Consider the following 23,033-nt stretch of genomic DNA (forward strand, 5'->3'; position numbering starts at 1 on the left):
CAACATACAGCAGACACACATTCTATTAAACATCTTCCTAAATGGAATTACCTGTTGGAACTTTTACAAAGGTCATTTCAGTTCCATGACAATTTGATCCACACAAATTCATCATAAAAACAACTTCACCAATTGATGTAATAGTGTCAAAAATGTGCAAATGAAATGTTTTAGTGTCACTGTTTAAACTCTTGACCCCGCTTGATATCCAACAGTTTTCAGGTGGCATAGAAGTAGTATGGTTATTAATTTGTTTTGAGCCATTCACAGTCAAAGCAGTTGATTTGAAAATCCCTTGTGTATCCTCATATCTATAGTAGACCCATCCTGTGGTGTTAGTGAATGTCCTCACCTCCAGTATTGTTGCTGTTATACTACTCACAGACAATATGGTACCACCACTAACATTGTAACGTTCAAGTGTTTTACTACTGTACAAAGCATCAGGGAATGCTGGAAGGTCATCTAATTCATTAACAAGGAAATCTAGTACTCCGTCATCTTCTGGTGAATTGTATATTCTTACATTTCTGATCAGTTCATGAATTTCCAATTCATCAAGAATTGAGAGGTTTGGATCACCAAGTGGATTGATGTTCTCAAATGTAGCAGAGTAATTCCTAAACTCTCCTTGTAAACTTGATATTATCTGCCATCTTGCTACTTTGGTTGTGTCTGGAGGGACATCTCCAAACATCACTGTTAAAGATGGCTCAATACTTCCATTGCCGATCATTGCACCAATTATCATGAAACTTATTAACAGTCCTCTCTCATTCTCAATTATTTCTGGTTGTCCTGAAGTGATCTGAAGACTACTGGCTACTCCGTGACCTGCATTTTTCACAGCAACTCCAAGAGTGAATGGCACAGAATTTTCCACCTCATCAGTGAATGGATCATCTCCAACTACAAATCTTTCCCAAAAGTAGTGAACTAGTAGAGAAGGGTCAGGTGTAACAGTGATAACTGTTGGAACTAGAGGAATTGTGATATCCTCACCATTTAAAGAATACCTTAGAGTGCCACCAACTGCATAAGATCGATCAGATTCTGGAGCAGCTTCAGAAAATGGTATTATGAGCCACTCTACACTTCCTGATGCTTCGCTAGGTAGTGTCCACCCTCCATCACCATCAGTCAGTGAACCAGACAAACTTCCATTACCAATAGCAAACAAGTGAGTGGCTTGTTCTCCAATGCCAGAGTTAGTTATTACAAAGTCCAACAGCCCATCTTGAAGTGGAGCAGCCTCCATATTCTCAATTTCTAATCTAGCTAGGAATGCAGTCCTAGTCACTGCCAATTCTTGTTCAATACGAATCCTAACTACAGCACACACACCTTCTTCCTCTTCCCAACTCTCTAGTTGATTAATTTCACTACTAGCAAAATTGTAAGCCTCTATATATGATGAGAACCCCTTGTCAATAGCTATATCATTGTAGGTGTTTATGTAATTATTCAGTTCATCTACAGCACTAAATGATGCCATGTTTGCTCCTTCTATTGGTTCTAACTGACCACTATTCCAACCATGTAATGTATTGTTTAGTCGTTCCACTAATCTTTGAACCATTTCTGTTGTTGTTCTATTAGGAGGAGGTCCAGCCAGGATAGTAGAGAGTTCTGTAGTAGATATCAGTACACCTGCTTCACTGCTGTCATCCAAGGTTGGTTGTAAAGCATTTGATACCCATAAGGGATCTCCAACATACAACCAAGTCTCATCTCCAAGCACTTCAATAGCAAGGTTCATACTTTGAACAACAGGATATATGGCTTCGACTAACTCGTTTACACTTCTACCCACACTTTGTCGTTTTTTAACAATGTCAACACCTAGACACATTTCAGCAACATTGAGCCCACAAGTTAGCCAATGTGTCCAAATACTACCTATTACACAATTAATCCAATTGATTGTATCTAGAGTTGATTTCCAAGGACGTGACCCACCTAAGTACAATGGTATACACCCAATAAGTGGAAGGCTAGGAGCTGGAGCACAAGCAACCATGGCTGAAATACATGGGTCACAAAAAGCTGGAGTCCTAGCTGAAAATCCATTGAAGCTAAATGTAGGCCCACCAATTGATCTTCCTATGCCACAGCCACCACAACCAATTTGTGCTATAACTGGTTGAGGCACTGGTGACTCAATAAGCACCAGCTTCTTCAACACTATTGGAGTTGTTCGTGTTATTAAGCCGCCACACACATAGTTGTATGCTACCTGGATAGCATAGGTAATCCACTGAACTCTTGTTGAGGTTGCTGCATTTCTCGCTGTTCTTCGTATTACACTCCTTGCTGCTGCCACTGCTGCTCTTGCTGTTGCTCCAGCTGTCCTAGCTGCTAAACCTGCTCCCACTCTTAATACAGCTCCTGCCACTGCAGCTGCTGGTAATATACGCTTCTGAATGCTTCTACGTGATACATTAATGGTTACAATAGTAGATGAGAGAGGTTCTATATAACCCAGCTCAGTTGTATCCGAGGTAAACTCCAGAAATGGATGACCATCTGGAAACTGTAACTGACTATCATTTGCTCTGATAAGACCTTGGTTGGTGATGTTTATTTGTAAAGCACTGTAGAAACCTAGTTCAAATAGTTCGAGGTCTATTTCCTCTGGAGTTACTGTCACTATTGGTATGGGTACATGTGTTACAAAATCTGCTTCAACAGTGAGAACATAGTTGTCTTCAAATGTAACAGGAGTCACGCTCCATGTGTACATCACTGTTTGTCTCTGCATAAACACTGTCATCACTTCATCATCCACTGATGTGACTATGACCTGACGAATCGATAGGTGATCAGATGCTTCTACAAACATCTCATAACGATCTTCATGAATGTTGGTAAATGTCACTGTACCATTGCCAGCCTCAGTTGTTAGTGTGATCCTAATACCACGTTGGTAGTTGATCAGTGTAATAGCTGCATCATTGACTAATGGTCCACCAGATGCAAAATATGTGAACTCATCCTCCACAATAACTGTCAAATTCATCAACACATTGGAAGATACAGTTATTCTAAAGGGGACTGATGTTGACAGCTGAGCACTTATTATAGCTATTGAGGTAGAGATGTCACCAAGTTGCTGGTTAGTAGGAATTTGGATTAATACAGACAGAATGGCACTTTGCCCTCTTTGTAAGTTTAAGCCAGCTGTGATGTTTGGTTGATTGCCAAAGCTAATAAATGAAATAAATCCATTGTTTGGTAGTAATGCTCGAGTAGTATTAGCAGTAATTCTACCGGTATTGGTTATGTTAAACTCCAGCACTTGCGATCTACCTCGAAGTACTCTAATATTGACTGAAGATGGCTTAATCACAAAGCTAGGAAGGATTGGTGCAATTTGGAAGTTCACCCTTATTTGCAATGATGTTCCTGGAATGGTTTGTATAGTAATGAAAAAAACCCCACTCACTGGCCCTGATGTTGAAAGTTTGATATCTACTGACACTTTATCACCTGGTTGTAGTATAACATTGGATGGTAGTATTAACTGTACACTGAAAAGTTCTGAACTAGCTAATGATGAAATAGCAGTTAATTCACTCAATGTTCCTGGTCCATCATTATGTACAAAAGTTGCATTATAAAAGACCTCTTCAAAATTACTGACTGCCTCTCCAGTCAATGATACTGCACTTGGAGTAGCTTTCAGCCCTTGAAATCCCCATTGTGCTTGAGGGAGAGCTAATAACTGACTTGGATGTCTTGCTCCAGCTTGGTACGAACCATATTCTAAAACTGCAGGATAAAATGTCACTGTAAAGTTGCCATCTGTATTAGTGAATGTCCGTATTGTTCTAGTAACTCCATTGCTGATAATGTCAATATCAACTGGCACAAAGCCTGCAAGAAAATTTTGAGTTGAATTGTTTTCTACATATTCTACTCTTCCAATGAATACAATTTGTTGTGAATGAGGATAAAGTTTAGGAGAAATAGGATTTAAAATTGCAGTGTATCCTGGGATTACTTGCAGTTCCCATGTGAACTGTGCTCGTCCAACTTGATTTTCAACTTGCACAGTAACAGTGTGATTACCAGCTTGTGCTCTGTTCCAGCTAATTAACCCGGTTAATGGGTCTACCCTTAGCTGAGGTGGTCCAGAGACCAAACTCCATGTTAAAGGAGGAGAGCCTTGAGATATTGTTAACATAACTGAGTATTGTTCAGCTTCTTGCATTACGGAGTCATTCACTTGCCCAGCTATTGGTACATAAATCAGCTGACTGCAGTCATCACCATACCATGGTCTAGTACACTCACATTCTCCAAGTACACAAAACCCTCTAGGAGAACTTTCATTTCTACCACAAGCATAAAGTGGACAAACATCATACAAAACTATGTCTTGTAAATAAGATGCATTTGTCTTACACATATTAAGTGTCCAATTACGCACAAATTCACTTGGACACTTATGTTCATCAATGGAGTCTTCAAATGTAAGCCTTAAAGGAAGCCTACATGGATTGTTTGCAATAGCAGTACTTGTCGGTACTTCAACTGTGCTTGATGCACTTTCACAGGGGTATGAAAAACGTGGCAAAAATGATAGTGATGGAGAGTATTCACGTCTTATCACCTGTACAAGATTAACTGTGTTACCAGCCTCATCTCTAGCTACCCATGTCCTTCTAATTGAGCAGTCAATGTTTGTATCATAGTATGTCAATGAAGAAATCACTGACCTGTCATCAGTTGCTTGTGGTCTGCCTGTATGGTCTGGACTGATATTACTACAAGGGACACTTGTGTTACTTATGCCAAAAATTTGTGGCTTGACAAAATCTGTTTCCCACTGATAGCTTACAGGCTGACCTTTATTACCAACAGTATCCATGGCAACCACAGACAACATGTAGCTGGCATTGTTTTGTAAGATAGGTGTAAAAAGTCTTCCACCATTACATGGCACAGAAATTGCATTCTCCTTTGAACCATTGTACAGTTGACATTTAAAAGAACAAGCCTCATTACATGTTAGCCTTATCAGTGGTCTAATATCACTGGACAATGGGTTTGGTTTTTGTACTATAGTAACAGTAGGTGGTGTCAGATCAATATTAAATGTGTGTACTAATGTTGCCATATTCCCAGCATCATCAGTTGCAGTGATCATTAATTCATACCTACCCTCACTGAGATTATATCCTCTCCAGTTAGCTCCTGAACAATTGACTGAAGATGTTGTGGAATTTACTACAAGACTACATTCCCATGTTACAATTTTATTACTCTCCCATGTTACAGTTATGTTGCCACTAGTTACTCGAGGCTTTACAAGTAATCTTATTACTGCTGGAGTAACATCCAAAGTTCTAAAGGTCCAAAATGTTTTATTTGTAACTTGCTCATTAAGAGGTCCGCACCCCCGAAGACCTTTAACTATTCCTCTTTCGAATGTTATGTAAAAGCTAGATCTTTCCCTAAACTTATATCTTGGCATAATTGATACCAATGTTGAATGGTTGAAGGCTACCTCAAGTGAGAATGAAGCATCAATTTTGTACACCATCCTTTCCAAATTCATATCATGAAAGATGATAAAAGCCATCTTTGTAGGACGTTGCACCTCCTTGTCAAATTTAATGTACCAAGTGGTTTTAGATGGATGGACTAGTTGTTGATTAGGGATAGCAGTTTCTGAAATTGGAACAGGAGGATGATAGCCAGCCATTAGCTGTATACACAGTTGCTCACTAGACAGGCCTACTGAGTTGATTGCTGCAAAGCAAAATGGATGTGTTTCATTAAGTTGGCTAGTCTCAGGTATCCAAGTGATATTCACATAATAATGATTAGTGCCTGGTATATTTAACAGGTCTCCTTTTCTGGTTCCACGTGGTGATACAGTTTGAATTTCTATAATAGAAACACTTGTACCACCACTGTCAGCTACCAACTGAGTTGTGAAAGTTGCACTTGGTGTGAGTAAAACACAAGATTCCAGTTGAGTAGTTGGATGAATAAATTCTGGTTGTTGAGAACATAGCCTGGTAGAAGGAACAACAAGTATTAAAAACTGGATGGCAACCCTACTAAGAGGTTGGCGTGAACCTGGGATAAAATCTTCTATCATGACTGCAGCCACTTTATATCCTGTACCCATATTAGCATTGTAACTTATAATGCATTGATCCTTATCAAGCTCTGCTCCAGGAAATGCATCACAAATTCCCCCACACTCCCTACCCACAGCCCACCTACACCTAATGATGTCATCATCTGGATCACTAACTGCTAGAGGAATAGTGTGGTTACATCCTTCCTGTAAACGCAGAACAGGAGAAGTCATGGCTCGTGGTGATGAATTTATTTGACCAGTATCACTTCTTGTAGTCAGAGAAAATGTTGTCAATATGTTCCAACTGCTATTAAATGGTGCAACCCAGCAACATCCTACATAACCTATTGTAATAGTGTCCCCTAAAAATGGTCCAAATGAGTCAGTTAAACGACGTTCACCAAATGACCAGTTCTCTTCAGTACTGTAGTCAGTACAAATGTATGACATTGGGGTGATGATGCCATAGCATCCATACTGACACGTAAGGCTACCTTCACCAGGTAAATAACTACCAGTCCTGATTTTATTAGCATCACAAAAACTACCAGCTGTAGAATCTCTTCGCCATGAAACATGATAAGAAAGCTCCATCTGTAAGCAAAATTTTATCACATGGAATGTCATTATCAACTACACACAATATGCATACTGTATATACAGGTACAGTATGTATCACCTTTGTTTGCTTTCTGTTATAATATTTCATAAACTTGCTGGTACCTTTTTCATATACTTGTTAGTTGGCTTACTTTTGTAGCATAATTCAACATTAGTGAACTTTTATAACACCACATCACAAGAAAGAAGAGTACAAGACATTATTTTCTAATTGTACAGTGGAACCCCTCTAAGACGGACACCATTACTTTTGCCCTTCATGAAGAGGTGTCCTTTATTCAGGGGTTCATAAAGCACTGGTACTGTTGATTTGGGACCTAGACATGTGTCCTTTATTGAGAGGCTGTCTTCAGTTCAGGGGTGTCTTTTAAAAGAGGGGTTCCACTGTATCACAAAATATGCTCGTTCACTTAGTTTTGACTACAGTATGTTCTGCCGATTACAGCTCTACACAGAAAACTAGTGTAAATTTCATATGCATGCTTGCTATCCTTGGAGAGTTATGCTGGCTTGAATTCTTTAAAACTGTTTATCTCGAAACTTCTAATGTGCGATTTGGATCGTTTCTCCAAAATCCAGTCACATTTGTTCGTGATGGGCCTGGGTGGCCTTATTGTTGGAATATTTTTTATTTAGAGAAATGTTAAAAATAGTTAGCAATTTATACTATAAGACTAAATGTCGGCCTACTGAAAGGCAAATTATGAAATAGTACAGTAGTACTGCTTAAGTAGGGATCCCTCTGAAAATGATGCGTGCCGCCTAAAATGCCGCCTTCAAAAATCATCCTAGAGACATCTTACACCACAAAAATAACCTTTATGAAATAATATTAGTCCATCTAACATGAAGTACAGCATTAAAAACAAGAAAACACTTACCGGTGACCGGATATAGAATTTTTTTTTTAAATTGCCAAATCTTGAAATTTGGTCTGCCTCACTCACTCACTCCCTCCCTCCCTCACTCACTCACTCACCCACCCACCCACCCACCCACCCACCCACCCACCCACCCACTCACTCACTTCACTCACTCACTTCACTCACTCACTCACACACACTCACTCACTCACTCACTCACTCACTTCACTCACTCACATACACACTCACTCACTCACTTCACTCACTCACTGACCACAGTCACAAACCTAGTGGCCAAACAAAGCAGCGCACAGCCACCATTTTACACCACAATAATAAACTCACCAATGGGATGTGCCTTTTGGGGTTCTGACAAGTGTAGGCTCTCTGCTCCTTGTCATTTCTTTTATCTTCAATCAAGATGCTTGTCTTCTTCATCCAACGAAACCATATCAAGGCATTAATTTTCCATATCAACACTAGCAGCATATTTAAATGCCACAGAATTATTTCAGAGCTGGATTTCAGAAGCACTTCAGTCCTGGCATTACTATAAGAGGCATACTAGCTAGATAGCTGCAACTTCACAATTGGGATCCCATTCGCGATAGATTCATGACCACACCCATCAAAATAAAGATCTAGGTGGACCAATGGCAATACGAGTGCAGAGACCACACCTCTTAACAATCTAGCTTAACAGCAAACAACGGTGTCTAGCTAGCTGCACACCTCTTTGTTGACTAAAGATACTCTAATAGAACAGTCACTCTAATACAACAGTCATGCATGATATTCTAATAGAACAGTTACAAGTGGCACTATAACTAGCTGAGCTACAACAAAAAAACTAAACAAACTAGTATTTTAAAAATTACTAATTTGAAAATGAAGTAGGGATCTATGCAATAAAAAGTAGTGAAACAAGAAATGAATGATAGTATTACAGCATAGCTCAGTGGAAAGTTCCTACATTGGCACATTAGCTATAATTTTGTTCAATGCCAAAGTAGGGACTTTCCCACCAAGCTATGCTGTAATCATTCATCTCTTGTTTCACTACTTTTTATTGCATATATCCCTACTTCATTTTCAAATTAGCAATTTTTAAAATACTAGTATTACATTCAAGAATTGAATACAATTTGCCGGGTTAATTATGTATAGGTAATCACACACATTTGAGTGCAATTTTGGCTGTTACGAGTACAATTATTCCATAATTGCATGAAAATGTGTGTGATTGCCTACTAATCACATAGTGACCACCCTTCTGCACTAGCAACCATTACTATGGTGCAAAATTACTTTACCTTAGCAATGGTTACCTAACAACCATAGCTAAGCAACCATATTATTGCTATGCTATGGGAACCTATCACTATGGCAACAGAATCACACCATACTGTCGGAGTGACAGTATTAGTGCAATTACAGAAACTACCAGTGCAATTTGGAATTAATTGCACTCCTACTATTGGAACTAAATGTATGGAAAACCAAATCACTATTCAAGAATTGAATATAATTGAAGGGGCCAGCGGCAAAAGGGGACAAGTGCCATCTGAAAATTTAGGTGACCACATAGTGGGCATTAAACATAATTTAGGGACATAATTGATTATTGTGATATTTGCTAAAAATTAATTTGAGACTGCCATGAACTTTCAAATTCTGTTGTTTCCTTAGTGACAACATTATTCATGTAGCTATTCTAATTATTAGAAAATGGAAAATCTAAAATGGCACATGTCCCCTTTTTCTACTGACCCTTCAATTTTAGATTCAATGAATCCCAAAATATACACCTTGTATCTATTTTGGGATTCAGAATCCAAAACGGCCAACTGACACCTTTGCAGTACCATCAATAAAGAGAATTGTGATACTAAGCCAGAGTGAGGACAAGGATAAATGCATGATGTGTGCAGTGTACATACAGAGGTATGCTATAAGGCATTTGTCTGGCTGAAGTAAAGCCTAACAGTTAAGAGATCAAGCCTGTAATCTTACGTATTATTGAATAGCACTTGTGTGAATACATTAGTAAGTCAGCCAGTCAGGAGAAAATTCCACAGAATAATAAAATCTAATTTCATCGCAACTTATAAAAAGTATTTCAGGTTGTAGTGAAGGAACTTTTTGACTTAACTGCACCAAACCAACACTTCCAAGGCATCACAAAGGTAATTGTAAAGTCAATTTTTTGTGGGAAGATACAAACCCAGTACTGCTATACTGTATGATGCAGTGGCTGTTTTTCCTTGTCCCGAAAGACTAGTAGTTATGCTGTTCCACTGACTATCGCATGATGCTATTGGACAAAACAGAAACTTGGTAAAAAGAAACTTGATAAATGTTCTTCACTTTCTTGCTTCTAAACACTGCATAGAATTGTTACTGCACTAGTGTTCATTTGAGACCTGGTGTTTATTCAAAACCCAGCGTTTACCGTATAACAGGTTATTTTTGAAGGAGTTTAATTTTCGAAATATTTGAAGAGCACAGCTTCTACAAAAATTTAACTATTTGAATATAAAGCTGCCTTTGCCAAGTTGGACAGATACTGTCTACTACCAGAAAACTTCACATCTTATTATCCCAGGTAAAGAATAAATAGACAAAATCTCTTCTGCACCTGGTCACAACTTCACTTTTTTTAATAACACTGTAACAGCTACTCCTACAGCAAATCAATCATGAGGACTAGCTATTTGCTTTTCCTTGGCAAAACCAACTTTGTCCTAGTGGAGTGGTCTACATTTCTTTATAAATATAATAACATCTATTGACTCTCAACTTCAAATGTACTATTTACTCATGGTTGCTGTCTTCACTTAATCTAATGTACTCTTACAAAATTATTTTTAGTGATGTTACGCATGACGGTAAAACATTGGAAAATTAAATCTTTTGAAATATAATTTAACAGCTGCTCTACCCTTCGAAATTATCCTGTTATATGATATTTCTTTTGTGACTGTAAGGCTCTATACCCCCAGCAAATAAATATGACCAGGCAATCAAATTGGACCAGCCATAATTCAAGGCAACACAATTAATTGTATTTATAAGTTCATGTGCTTATATAGGAAGTATTTAATTGTATGTGCATAATGCTGTGCTGATAGAAGTATTGCAATTGTATTTCCATTTCACAATGTTGGAGAATATAATAGGCAATGTAATGTATTTGATCCCAATTATTAAGTCTCCACCAGGAGGTGAACTTGATAGTTAGAACAAGGCAGACGTGCATATTTTATATTGTGGTACAAAAAATTGTGTCGTTTCCAACATTGTATGTTCACATGAAAATTTATGCACTATAAAAGTTTACTGAATTACAGTAATTGTGTATTATTAAGCATAATGTGATATTGCATTATGTGTTATTAGATAACCTGTACGTATCATATATGTACTAGTAATAGCATGGGTAGCAGTGAAATTTGGGATAAATACCACGAGTGTTGTATTGGAAATTTACCATTATGGAAATTTACCATTTCCAATACAACAAGAGTGGTATTTATCCCAAATTTCACTGCCACCCATGCTATTACCATACTCGCTGCATATAGCTGCATATAGCTATGCATGCTGTGCATTAGCGTTGCTATGTACACAATTTGTCACTATGTACTAAACACGCGTCAACACTAATTGGCGCTACATTGTTAACATAAATTCTAGCCAATGAAATTGCAATTACAACTTTTTCACTGCTGTCAGTGAAATACGGGATAAATTTCACTGCTACTATTGAGACTTTTGTATGGGCAGTGAAACAGGTATGGTATTAATGTCTGAATTGTTCAAGGGAAACTTACTAATTTCAAAGTTTATGTTTTTACTTGATGAAGAACACATATAGAGCCATCCATATGAAAATTTGTCGTAGGCACTGATAATCTGTAATATTAACCCCTACCCCCTCCTCAAAATGTTTAGATATACTGCAAATAGATATATTATGAACACACATGTATACTAAGAGTGATGTATAATTTGCTATCAGTTGTTTATTAATGTGGTACTGCTTTTAGGACAATTAATTGACTGTGGATGTTTTGTGTGACAAGTTGAGAAGTTAAAACCTCATATAAAGCCTTGAGAGAATTCTGCAAAGTTTTGGGCTTCGAAGACTCGTAAACGTCAGATTGATGCAGTGTCCAAGACTTCAGAAGAGAGCAAAGCTAAGAACCCAAGCTTCAGTCACCAACAGGTGGCTAAATATTTTGTAAAATTTATGGAATTGTGTAATTGCTACTATGTGCACAATGAATGGATAACATGTGATATCAGGAGTTCATAACAAAAAGTTTTATCATTAAGTATGGTAGTACTTAGTAAGTAGGGATTGGTAATCATATGACTTCATAATTTTTCGCACTTTAAAAAACAGCCTTGCAATAAGTTTTACCCAAAAAAACTTGGTTAAACAAAGCAAAAAGTCGAATGTTTCAATGTACAGTGAGTTTTAAAATTTTCGAAATTCACTCTGCCTGCCTGCCTGCCTACTTTAAGACCCGTTGCGCTAGGTGTATGCTCCAGAAATTTCAGACAGCCAAGGTAATGACAGCGGATTCACAAATTTTTTGTTCCGATTACATTCTGTCCACTGCACCATGCTGTTTGCTTTCATCATTCATTCGGTTCTTCTTCTCGAAGGATAATTAATAGCTGCGGCACCTCACAACCCAAAGACGTGATTTTAACAAACTGTAAGTACGTGTGCATAAGACGAAGGTGAATGGGTGTAGTACCCAAGGAATTGTCTCTAGCATTTGGGTAGTCGTTTTATAGTCTTACCAGTTTAGCTTTTTTTGCAAGGTAACTAGCTAATTTATCCATTTATTTATTAACGCCTTTGAGGGGCGGATCCACCTCGGGGTCCAGACTTCTAAAAGCAAGGGTTCCACTCTTAATGGTGAACTCTCCAGCCATGTTTACTATTAAATCATCAACATTTAGGCCATTAGAAATGCAGCTGAAGCCTTTAACAGTTGCTGTAATAGCTTTAAAAGACAAAATGAGGTGCTTATTACGTACAAAAGGTAAAAGATAGCTGCTTCAAGTGATATTTATACTATATGGAAAACAAAATATAATATAGCTAGCTAGCTAGCTAGACATAAAAAGTAAACAAACTAGGTATTGAAAAAATTTAAAAGGAAGTAGGGTAATATACATGCAAGGAAACAAGCTCAAAAATCAAAAATGTTACAGCTGAAATGAGAAACAATCCAGCAATAAAAAGTAAGGAAACAAGATTAGACAACTACTTTGGAACAATCTGCCCAAACATTTAGTAACTACATCATCCTTAAACATTTTAAAGAGCAATTGTCTGATTATTTAATGATGTACCATAGGCATCGGAACCGGGGGGACCGGGCCCCTACACTATTTTCAAAAGCATGTTTTGGCTCCCCACTTTTTGGGGCAAGTACTAGTAGCCAATCAGTCAAAGTTATATGTACACACAGAAATACATACCTCCATACAAGAAGCCATACAATCATCATGCAAAAGCGCTCTGGGGTGTGGCATCACCAGTCCACCACAACTGTCAAGCCATTCATTGTATGATTAAATAACACAAAAGCGCCTGTAATTTTATTTCTGTTATGCTTGCACATGATATCTGTTGTTCAAATATTTTCTGGATCCCATGCAGTGAGAAGTTTAAACAGTAGAAAGAGTGTCATATCCGTGGCATTATATGATGTGGGAAAGTTTAACTCTGGTGGTAACAGATCTAAGTCTAAGAGGGCAGTCACACTGTAGTGCGTGAGTGTAAGGGAGTTGTTGATTACCGACGATTAAACCAGAAATTATTAAGACTTTGTGGTGAAGATTTATCAAGAGAAACAAACAAGGATGTTGAAACTCAAAGTGGCCAACTGTGAACGCAGTGTGGTATTCACGTGATCTTCACTCAGTTTGGGAACACCTGCTAGAGCAGACATCCCAGCTTGTAGTTCCTTAAAGGTAACGATGTTTCACTTTGCGGATAACCACTATTAATGTTGTAATCCTTGCAGTGTGAAGTACGTAAAGCTCGCCTAAAGAAAAGACCTTCACGTGACCGTGATTCCTCACGTGATATATACATGCATCGAGCACATGCAGTAGGTGTAGAGGAGCATAGCGGCAGGATAGGGAGTGAAGAGATATAGCTATGTAGTATAGGTGTAGGGCTATTAGCTAGTGATAACACACCCCACAGCACCTTTATATAAACGCACATATGAACTGGGTACAGAGGAGCTGGACCCTGTGTGTCTGCATGGGTATTAATCAGTTTATGGTTGATTGGTTATGGCTACCTTTGCCCCCCCCCCCCCCCCCCCCCACTCTGAAAACTGTTCCTACGCCTTTGATGTAATTATAACTAATATCTGTGTGTTTGTACTCTAATTGAGTTTACATAGTAATAAATATAATAATAACTACTTGCTAAAACAAGACACACTTTTTATCCCTACTTTTGACTAATTTGATGGTCTCATTTCAAGATGCTAGCCAAGGCATTAAAGTGTGTCTCATTTTAGCAAGTAGTCGTCTAATTTTTTTTCAAATAGCTAGTATGACTTTGTATGATATTCATCACATAATTAGCTTTGACACATCAAGTCAATTAAGCTAACAAAATTATTGTGGTAATTACCATTATTTTAACCATAGAATACGAATATAATTTGTGTTTATATTACTGCGCCATTGCCTTGAAAACTATCCGCTTCAAACAGCACCTGCTAGTTCAGCTAGCTATGTGTACCGTGTAGCCTAAATACTTCGATGGGGGAAATTTTCGCTGATTTCGCAGTTTTGGGTGTTATCAGTGAAAATTTCTATTTAGACCTCCATATAGTCTAATACATTTTGAGAGTGTTTGTAAATCCGCAAAAATTTTATTTTTAGCAACATTGCTCAACCTCGAAATATTTGCCCCTCGAAATGTTTAGGCTATACGGTATTGTAGTTTAAGTTTTTTTGTTTTTTTTCCCGGGCTTGATGGACTGCCCTTGCCTACCACCCCCAGCCCATAAATGGCATGTGCTGGACAAACCGGGACTTTCTTAGTCCACGACAAACTGAGACTCTGCCCGAATCAGCTCCACAATTGGGGGAGTCTTAACATAGCGACCGATGGATGAGCGGGCTCCGCGGATGCATTGTATGGAGGACCGCAAGAGAGAGAAAGATAGACAGCACCTTAACCACCCCATGACAACAGAGTAATCATCGCCCCACTTAATTGAAAGTTGACGAGCCAAGTGTTGATAAAAAAACAGAAGCTTCATGAGCCAGACCACCAGAGGCAGACATTAGGCCACTCCAAGTCATACCTTAGTTTCTGGTCACTCCCAAGCCTACAAATGGATGCGGGCGGGCGGATGATCAGGACTTCAGGACTATAGACTCTACTGTGACAACATACTGTATGGTATTATTGTTTGCTCAATTTAGCAAATTCATGTTGATTTTGTTTTTAGTCAAACTTAACCAACAACATAAGTAGTTGTGCTTCGGCAAAAAATGCACTAGGAAAGTTGTTGATGGATCATGGCTAGCTATACACTGATGTATAGCATTTAAGTATATTTATTTATTTATTTATTTAGAATATACTATTGGAAATGTTTTACTCATGTAGCTATACTTATGCTTTCCAAGTGAAATAAATGTCTCATTAGCTATGTCAGGAAAGTATTACTATGACTTATAGCTAAGTTGTTCAAATGATCATGATCCAAAATGAAATTTAACTTCTATTTTCACATCAGAAATTCTTCATTCAAATGTGAAGTCTTAGCCCACTAGCTATGTGTTTCCAGCCTTCTATTCAGTAACCTTGAAAAAAGTAACTGTCAAAGTTTTGAGTCATTGAGTGCTCCAGACTAGTGTTTTTTAGTGATCATCTGGGAATGTTTAAACTATAAGGGTTTCTACTTACCAATCTAATTTTAGTTATGGAAAAGTTTAAGTTTAAGCTCACCAAATGTTGCCGGCTTTCCATACCCCTGTAGTGTTCAGTGATAAGGAATTTGAAGTTACTAGACTAATCATTAGAGGACTACATTTGAATTATAAAGTTAAAGCTATGGCCCATCTGCATGGACTAGTAGTTAATGCTACTGAAATTACTTTGGTTACAGAAGCATTAGTAACAGTTATAATCTGAACAGCTATATAATCAAGGACAAAACTAGCTATAGTTAGAAACATTTTATTAGTGTGGCATATATACCTAATATTAGAGTTAAGAGTAGTGTGACTGCTCTATTGGAATCCCTGACTGCTCTATTAGAGTATATCGATCTTTTGCAGTAAAAAATAAGTGTCTTGCTGGGTCACGTGCACTTAAGCACCTGTAATATTAATAATAGTCCTCATAAACTAGGGTTCCAGGTTTACCATGCGGGCGGGTGACCAGAAACTAAGGTTTGACTTGGTGTGGCCTTACCAGGGGGGTAAAAGAGGCATGCTCCTCCTCACGAATTGTAAGTTAGCTACACAGCACATGAATCACCTTTCTGTATCCGTCCAACCTGGGTCTTGCCATTATGACTGCTCCACGAAAATGGCTGGAAAGAACAGCCCTCAGTATAACACAATGAAAAACCATCACCAACACCACTTTTCTGCTAGTCGACATTTCCATCAGTCGCGTTAAGCTATCGCCTAGCTATATCGTCATATAGTGAGGGGTCCTCAACTCCAAATCTCGTACAGCCCTCTTTGAAATCTCTGATTTTGAAATCTGAAATTGTTAAAGTTCGGTATATTTCCTGTATACTTCCGTATTTTCAGGGTCACGTATGCTACGTCCAGCAACCCCAAAAGTTTGCAGAGAAGCGGGCGCCTATTGCTATCAACTTTATTATACATGATAGGCCCTATCAGAGCAAATAACTCTTCAAAACAACACACTAGGCGATTAAAATTTTGACTGATAGCAGGTACAAAACATCTTCACATCCCTATGGATCGATTTTTTAGCGTTGTCGTGGATCGGAAATACAAGAGCAGATAGTTAATAAGCCTCACCAGAGTTTTCTCGTGCTTTCTTCACGTGGAACATCTCGAAACATTATCCCTTCTGTACAAAGTACCCCACTCGGCCCCTACATTTTTTCGTTATTTTTGCGTTGTGACGTAATTATGAAAAAATCCGTTTTAATTTAATTTTAAAAGTTTTATCGGATACGAACCACGCCTACTTGCTATAGCTACTAAAGTAGAAATGGTTGAATTTTCTTGCTATACAATTCAAAACCAAAATCTTCTCGAAATACTTCTGCAAAACAAAGGCAACCTCACTGTACTCTCCTACTAGACTTTTCAGGGGCGGGACACACCTAGTCCGGCGCGGCCGCCCCTTCGCAAACAGGAAGGGTCTGGGGACTCTAGCACTGTGTACCTGTGCGAACTTACCGAAAACTGGTGCGTCCAATCAAATCGCTTGCCTGCTCATTTAGTGACGTGGATATCCGTTTTGGCTCACTTGATAGGCGGGGAACTATGGCTTCTGTTTTGCTTGTCACGAGTCTTGTCCAATTAGAGCCGGCAACTTATCGCTCGACTTATCGTGAAGGAATAAGGATGGCATATTAAAAAAAGTACAAAGAGTACGATAAGTGGCTAATAGCTAATAATTATATGTCCAGTACATAAAAGGGTAGTCGTAGTCATATTGCTAATTATCGTCCTATTTCATTAACCTCCATTTGTGCTAAAGTCATGGAGCATAGCTATCATATATCACTCTATCATGAGCCACCTAAATCAGAACAACATACTAATTGAAAATCAGCATGGATTCAGAGCAAACCATTCATGTGTAACTCAACTCATCACACTAACTGAAGATTTATCCTTTGCTTTAGATCACCACAAATAGACATCATCCTATTAGACTTTTCCAAAGCATTTGACACAGTGCCACACCAGCGACTACTGACTAAATTAAGATTCTATGGAATTAATGGTAATAGTTATAATTGGATCCAAACTTGGCTTACTCACCGCTCCCAGTGTGTTGTGTTAGATAGTGAATCCTCGAGTCCAGTACCAGTGCTTTCTGGAGTACCACAAGGCACAGTGCTCGGACCATTAATGTTTCTGTTGTACATTAATGACATTACGAAAGATATCAACTCACCACTCCGCTTGTTTGCTGATGATTGCCTACTTTACAGAGTTATTAACAGTGCAGAAGACGCCAACATACCTGAATAGGTTATCAGAATGGCAAACACCTGGAAACTTAGATTCAATGTTAGTAAATGTACTGTCATATGTTGTACAAGATCCTTGACACCATTCAATCACGTCTATACCCTCAATAACCACATCTTAAATCTATCTGATCAACATACTTACTTGGGAGTAATCCTTAATACATCACTATCTTGATCACCACACATTTCTAGTATTAAAGCATCTAAAACACTTAATTTTCTGAAACGCAATTTAAACAAATGCTCAAAACAAGTTAAAGAATCTGCTTATCTAGCAATGGCCAGGCCTCAACTAGAATATGCATCTGATGTCTGAGACCCTCACCAAACTGGAGATATTGCAGAGCTAGAAAAAGTACAACGAAGAGCAGCACATTGGGTAATGAATGATTATGGTAGACTTAGTTCTGTCACCTCAGTGTTAGATCAGCTATCATGGCCAACTCCCCAGACTCGCCGCAAATTATCTCGACTACAAACATTACACAAAGTTTTTTACCAACAGATATCACTTACAATTCCTCCATACTACCTACCAACATCACAATCCACGAGACAGTACCATCCACTGCACTACATCTTACCACATGTATCTACCACAGCACACCAAAATAGTTATTTTTCAAAAACAATTAATGATTGGAAATCTATACCAGTAGATCTTATTGAAGTTGCAGATGCTGACATTTTTAGAACCGGACTACAATCATTATTGTGCATGTATTTGGGCAAATCTGAGCACACCAGCAGGGTTGACTGCTCAGTAATAATAATAATCAATAATCATAATAAGTAGTCTTGTAAGTTAGAAGTGGTGAGTTTTTTTGAGCGTTTCATGGATATGAATATCGCAATGAGTAATGATAATGGTGCAATCTAATTGCGGAAAACCACATCTCTCCCACTAATTACATTCTATTCGCACAAGTACACTATGCTAGAGTCTCCAGACCAGTGGCGATTCTAGACCTGACCTACAGGGGGGGGCCAGTAGGGAACAGCATAACTATTGTTGTTTGGCTATAGTATAAAGTAGAATTTTCAGGGGGGTCTGGGGGTGCAACCCCCAGAAGCTGCAGGATTTTTGCAATTTAAAGGCTTGAAAACAGCCTAAAATTTGTTCTAAAAACATGAAAAATGCTAAAAATAACAATGCCAATCTATACAGCAACTTTTCCCCAAGATTTTTTAAAAGTTATTTTCTAACAGGGGGGGCCTTGGCCCCCCCTGGCCCCCCCTTAGAATCGCCTATGCTCCAGACCCTTCCTGTTTGTGAAGGGCAGCTGTGCCAGACTAGGGCACATCCTCTTCGATGAACCAAATATTTAATACAAAAGCCAACTTTCGTATATGCATAATAAACCGATCTAAACAGCTTATTATTATGTAAACTAAAGCTGGTTCATTACTCGAGTTGATCAAATATATGTGTGGCATTGGAAAGGACACAGCGCACGCCCTCAAACCACTTTTAGCCGGCTGCGGGCGCGTAACCAACCTAAAATTAACGTATACAGAAAATAACCGGAAATGTACAGAAATTAACAACATTTTCTTAGATTTCAGATTTTAAAATAACCTGAGATTTCAGATTTCATCAAGATTTCAAAGAAGTTGTCGAGATTTCAAGAGAGTTGCGGACCCCTCGGATTCACTGGCAATGTGCTGGACTATCTCAAGCTCTATTCAAAATACTACAAGAAAGTGAAGATCCCTATTACTGACCCCATTGCCGCCTGATCTAAGGCATTCGACAAAGTATTCCGCCAGCATTTGTTCCACAAACTTTATCATTATGGTATCCGAGGAAAATTACTGGACTGGATACAACATTTTGTTCTACAAAGATCCCAGCGTGTAATAGTTGAGGGTCAGCAGAGTGATCCATCTACAGTAACTTCCAGTGTACCCCAGGGCACTGTCTTGGCCCCATTGCTCTTCCTGTGCTTTAATAATGATTTGCCAAATGGGATATTATCCAAAATTAAACTGTATGCTGATGATGTGTTACTTTATGCTACTATTCAATCAGAGCAGGACTGCCAACAGATTTAGATTCTCTTGGAAAGTGGGCTGATGAATGGAAAATGGTACTTAACCCTCAAAAGTGTGAGTTTCTCAGAATAACCAAAAAAAAACATCCAATTCTAAACCAATATAAAACTATTCAAAACAAAGAAATTAAGGAAGTTGCCCATTAGGTGTAACTATTAATTAGTCACAATCTTACTTGGTCTGAACATATAAAGCAAATTACCAACAAGGCTAACAGAACCAAAGGATTTCTGCAATGAAATTTGCATAACTTCCCACTTGAAATTAAAAGTAATTGTTACAAAGCGATGGTAAAGCCTATATTAGATTATGCAGCCATTATTTGGTCAGCATGTACACACAAAAAAGGATATCAATATGATAGAAAGAAGTCAGAGACAAGCAGCTAGATTTGTGATGAATAACTTCTCCCATTATGCCAGTGTTACACAAATGCTAACAAACCTTAACTGGCCGACCCTTGCTGAATGTAGAGAAGAGCAGAAAGCTATTATGATATTTAAGATCACTAATCACCTCATTGACATCTCAGCAAATTCTTACCTAACACCTGTACCAATGTTACATGATACTGTACAAGAGGCCATAGCAAGAGATTTATACAACCGATGACAAGAATTGATTCTTATCTATATTCCTTCTTTCCCTCCGCTATCAAACTCTGGAATTCTCTACCCCAACACATGATTGACTCTAAGGACATTGATCAATTTAAGCAAAGACTAGCTGGTCTAGCAACAATTAATAATATTGATTAAGCTATTTGTTTGTTTGTGATCTGTGCATCATACTCTTTTCAGAGGTCTGCACAGTAATAATATAATAATAATGATCACACGGGATAAACAGCTGCAGGAGTTGAAGACTATGGTAGAAGACCTATCAAAGGAGATGGTCTTACTTTAGTAAAGCCACAGCATCTGAAAATCAACCAGTTCAATCTTCTACTTCTCAGCATCAACTTCAGCAAGAAACACAGACAACTTCCAACAATTTTAAACCTACTTTTAACAAACAAATCCAGCCATCTACTACCACCAAGGTGACAAACAGCCAATGAAGGAGACCGTAAATTCAATGTGGTAATTTACGGTGTAGCAAGGGAACACCTAGGGCGTGAGTGATTTAATCATGACTTAGATAAAGTTACCACTATAGTCACTGAAACTGAAAGCAGTACTACAATAAAACCTCTATCTATAAGAGACATTTTAAGACTGGGTAAATACCATGATCAATCTCAGAAACCTTGGTCAATACTTGTCAGATTCAACAGAGCTATTGATACATCACTGTTATCTAAAGTCAGCAAGTTGCCCAAATACATCAGGGTTAAACCAGACATGTCTCAAGAAGAACGGCATATTGAATCACTTCTCTTAAAAGAAAGATGGAATTTACTGTTTCAAAAGGGAACACAACATAAAGCAATCAAAATACGCAGAAATAAACTTTTAATTCAAAATAAGTTGGATGGAGAAGTTATTAATTGTCTTCATCCATTCTCAATCCTCACGAGCTGGATACCTCCAGCAATTGACTAGCCTCTCAATCACTAGATTGCACACATTGTGATTAAGTAACAGTTAATAATATTTGCACACATAACACACTTTTACATGTACGTTTACACTTGCATGTCGAGGCATTACATATAATTAATTAATTAAATCAGTAAAACAATTGTCTCTGCTGTTACATTTAATGCTGGCAATCTGTTCCATGTAGAGATGGAAGCACTTGGAAACTCAACAAATATTATGTCCCAACCAGTTTGGATTCAGAACAAAACACTCATGTGAATCGCAGTTACTTCTCACCATACATGACTTCTCCCAGTTCATGAACAATAGAACCCAGGTTGACATTGGCATTTCTCTAAAGCCTTTGATAAGGTTGCATATTCAAGGCTTGTACAAAAGCAATTCTATGGAATAAGAGGGAAGCCACTGCAATGGATAAATTCATTTTTGTCTAATAGAACACAGCAAGTTGTAGTCAAAGGCTCATATTCTACCCAATGCAAAGTTACATCAGGTGTCCCCCAGGGCTCAGTTGTTAGGCTCACCTTGTTTCTGATTTATATAAATGATCCAGGAAGATCTACAAAGGTTTTCTTCCTGGGCTGACAAGTGGAAAATGAAATTTAACATCAATAAAATAATGCTGTATTATGCAACTGTCCAAACACCACCACAAAAGTGAATTCTTATACTCAATGTCAGGTCAAGTTCTTAACATCGTTGAACAACATTCCTATCTTGGAGTTATCATTGACCATAAACTTTCTTGGCAACCACATGTTGACTATGTATGTGGCAAAGCAATGAAATTAATTGGATTTTTGAATCGTGACTTGCGCACTTGCTCAAAAGCATTGAAAGAATTAAGCTACAAGCAGTTTGTGTTACCAATACTAGATTATGCTTCATCTATTTGGGATCCTTACCACCAAAATCAAATTAATAAACTTGAAATGATTCAGCATAGAACAGCTCGCTTTGTATTGAACCAACCTTGGAGAAAGAATGTTAAAGATAGTATTAGTTCATTGTTGTCATCACTTAAGTGGCCAACCTTACAACTTCGAAGAGAGAGCACTTGTCTAATTTTACTTTATAAAATAATCAATAATATCTTACAAATTCCAACAAATTATCTACCAACTCCATAACCAATTACTACCACCAGATCAAGAAATGACATGAAGTTCCTCCATTACCAGCCTACCATAGACTGTTTTAAGTATTCCTTTTTTCCACGTACCATTCCCGAATGGAACCGATTGCCCCCATGCTGATCAATTAGATAGTTTCAGAACTTTGCTGAACAGATACTATAATTTCATATTTGTAATTGTACCTGTAAATTAGCTTTATGCCCCAGGTGGGCTCTGCTAATCAAATATATAATAATAATAATAATAATGGTAGCTATAGATGGAAAAAAAGCATATTTTTAATTATTAATTCTTGAGAAAGCGATGGACAGTTTGTAATCATGGCCTCTGGTGGTGCAAGAATTGGAATTTATATAATTTGGTAATGATAATTCGACTAAATTGTAGGGGTGGGCGGTATCTCGGTTATATCGTGAAACCGCGATATTCTGCTGTAACGATACGAGTATCGTCAAAAATTCTTG

General features: G+C 38.0%; 2 protein-coding genes and 1 long non-coding RNA gene across 10 annotated transcripts in view; all 3 read right to left on the minus strand.

Annotated features, from left to right (window-relative positions):
• The window catches only part of LOC136256021 (uncharacterized), a 54,453-nt gene extending 49,775 nt beyond the window's left edge, over positions 1–4,678 (minus strand). The window contains exon 1 of the mRNA XM_066048932.1: positions 52–4,678. Coding sequence (XP_065905004.1) covers positions 52–4,411 — 4,360 coding nt within the window. The 5' untranslated portion in view covers positions 4,412–4,678. The remainder of the gene's footprint in view (positions 1–51) is intronic.
• On the minus strand, positions 4,533–16,336 carry LOC136255157 (uncharacterized). Its single transcript, XM_066047877.1, has 3 exons — positions 16,124–16,336; positions 4,616–6,691; positions 4,533–4,550 (listed from the first exon to the last, which is right to left on the minus strand). The coding sequence occupies exons 1-3, from the start codon at positions 16,253–16,255 to the stop codon at positions 4,533–4,535; spliced, it is 2,226 nt and encodes a 741-aa protein (XP_065903949.1). The 5' UTR covers positions 16,256–16,336.
• An 852-nt stretch (positions 16,337–17,188) lies between these two features.
• On the minus strand, positions 17,189–18,472 carry LOC136256505 (uncharacterized). 8 transcript variants are annotated; one of them, XR_010701520.1, is made up of 5 exons: positions 18,371–18,472; positions 18,249–18,306; positions 17,825–18,180; positions 17,620–17,781; positions 17,189–17,567 (listed from the first exon to the last, which is right to left on the minus strand). It is a non-coding gene; the product is annotated as an uncharacterized lncRNA (long non-coding RNA). The 8 variants fall into 8 exon arrangements; XR_010701523.1 differs by having other exon boundaries at positions 17,825–17,906; positions 17,977–18,306; XR_010701521.1 differs by having other exon boundaries at positions 17,825–17,927; positions 17,977–18,306.
• Between the last annotated feature and the right edge of the window lie 4,561 nt (positions 18,473–23,033).

This window comes from Dysidea avara, chromosome 5 (genome assembly GCF_963678975.1).
Source record: "Dysidea avara chromosome 5, odDysAvar1.4, whole genome shotgun sequence".
Taxonomy (NCBI): domain Eukaryota; kingdom Metazoa; phylum Porifera; class Demospongiae; order Dictyoceratida; family Dysideidae; genus Dysidea; species Dysidea avara.

Bases quoted from the DNA above. Each gene is read 5' to 3' on its own strand.
- LOC136255157 (XM_066047877.1), bottom strand. From the start codon at position 16,255: ATGGAAATGTCGACTAGCAGAAAAGTGGTGTTGGTGATGGTTTTTCAT. The intron at 6,692-16,123 runs GTGATTCATGTG...TTTTGCTTACAG, and splicing joins GGTTGGACGGATACAGAAAG to ATGGAGCTTTCTTATCATGT.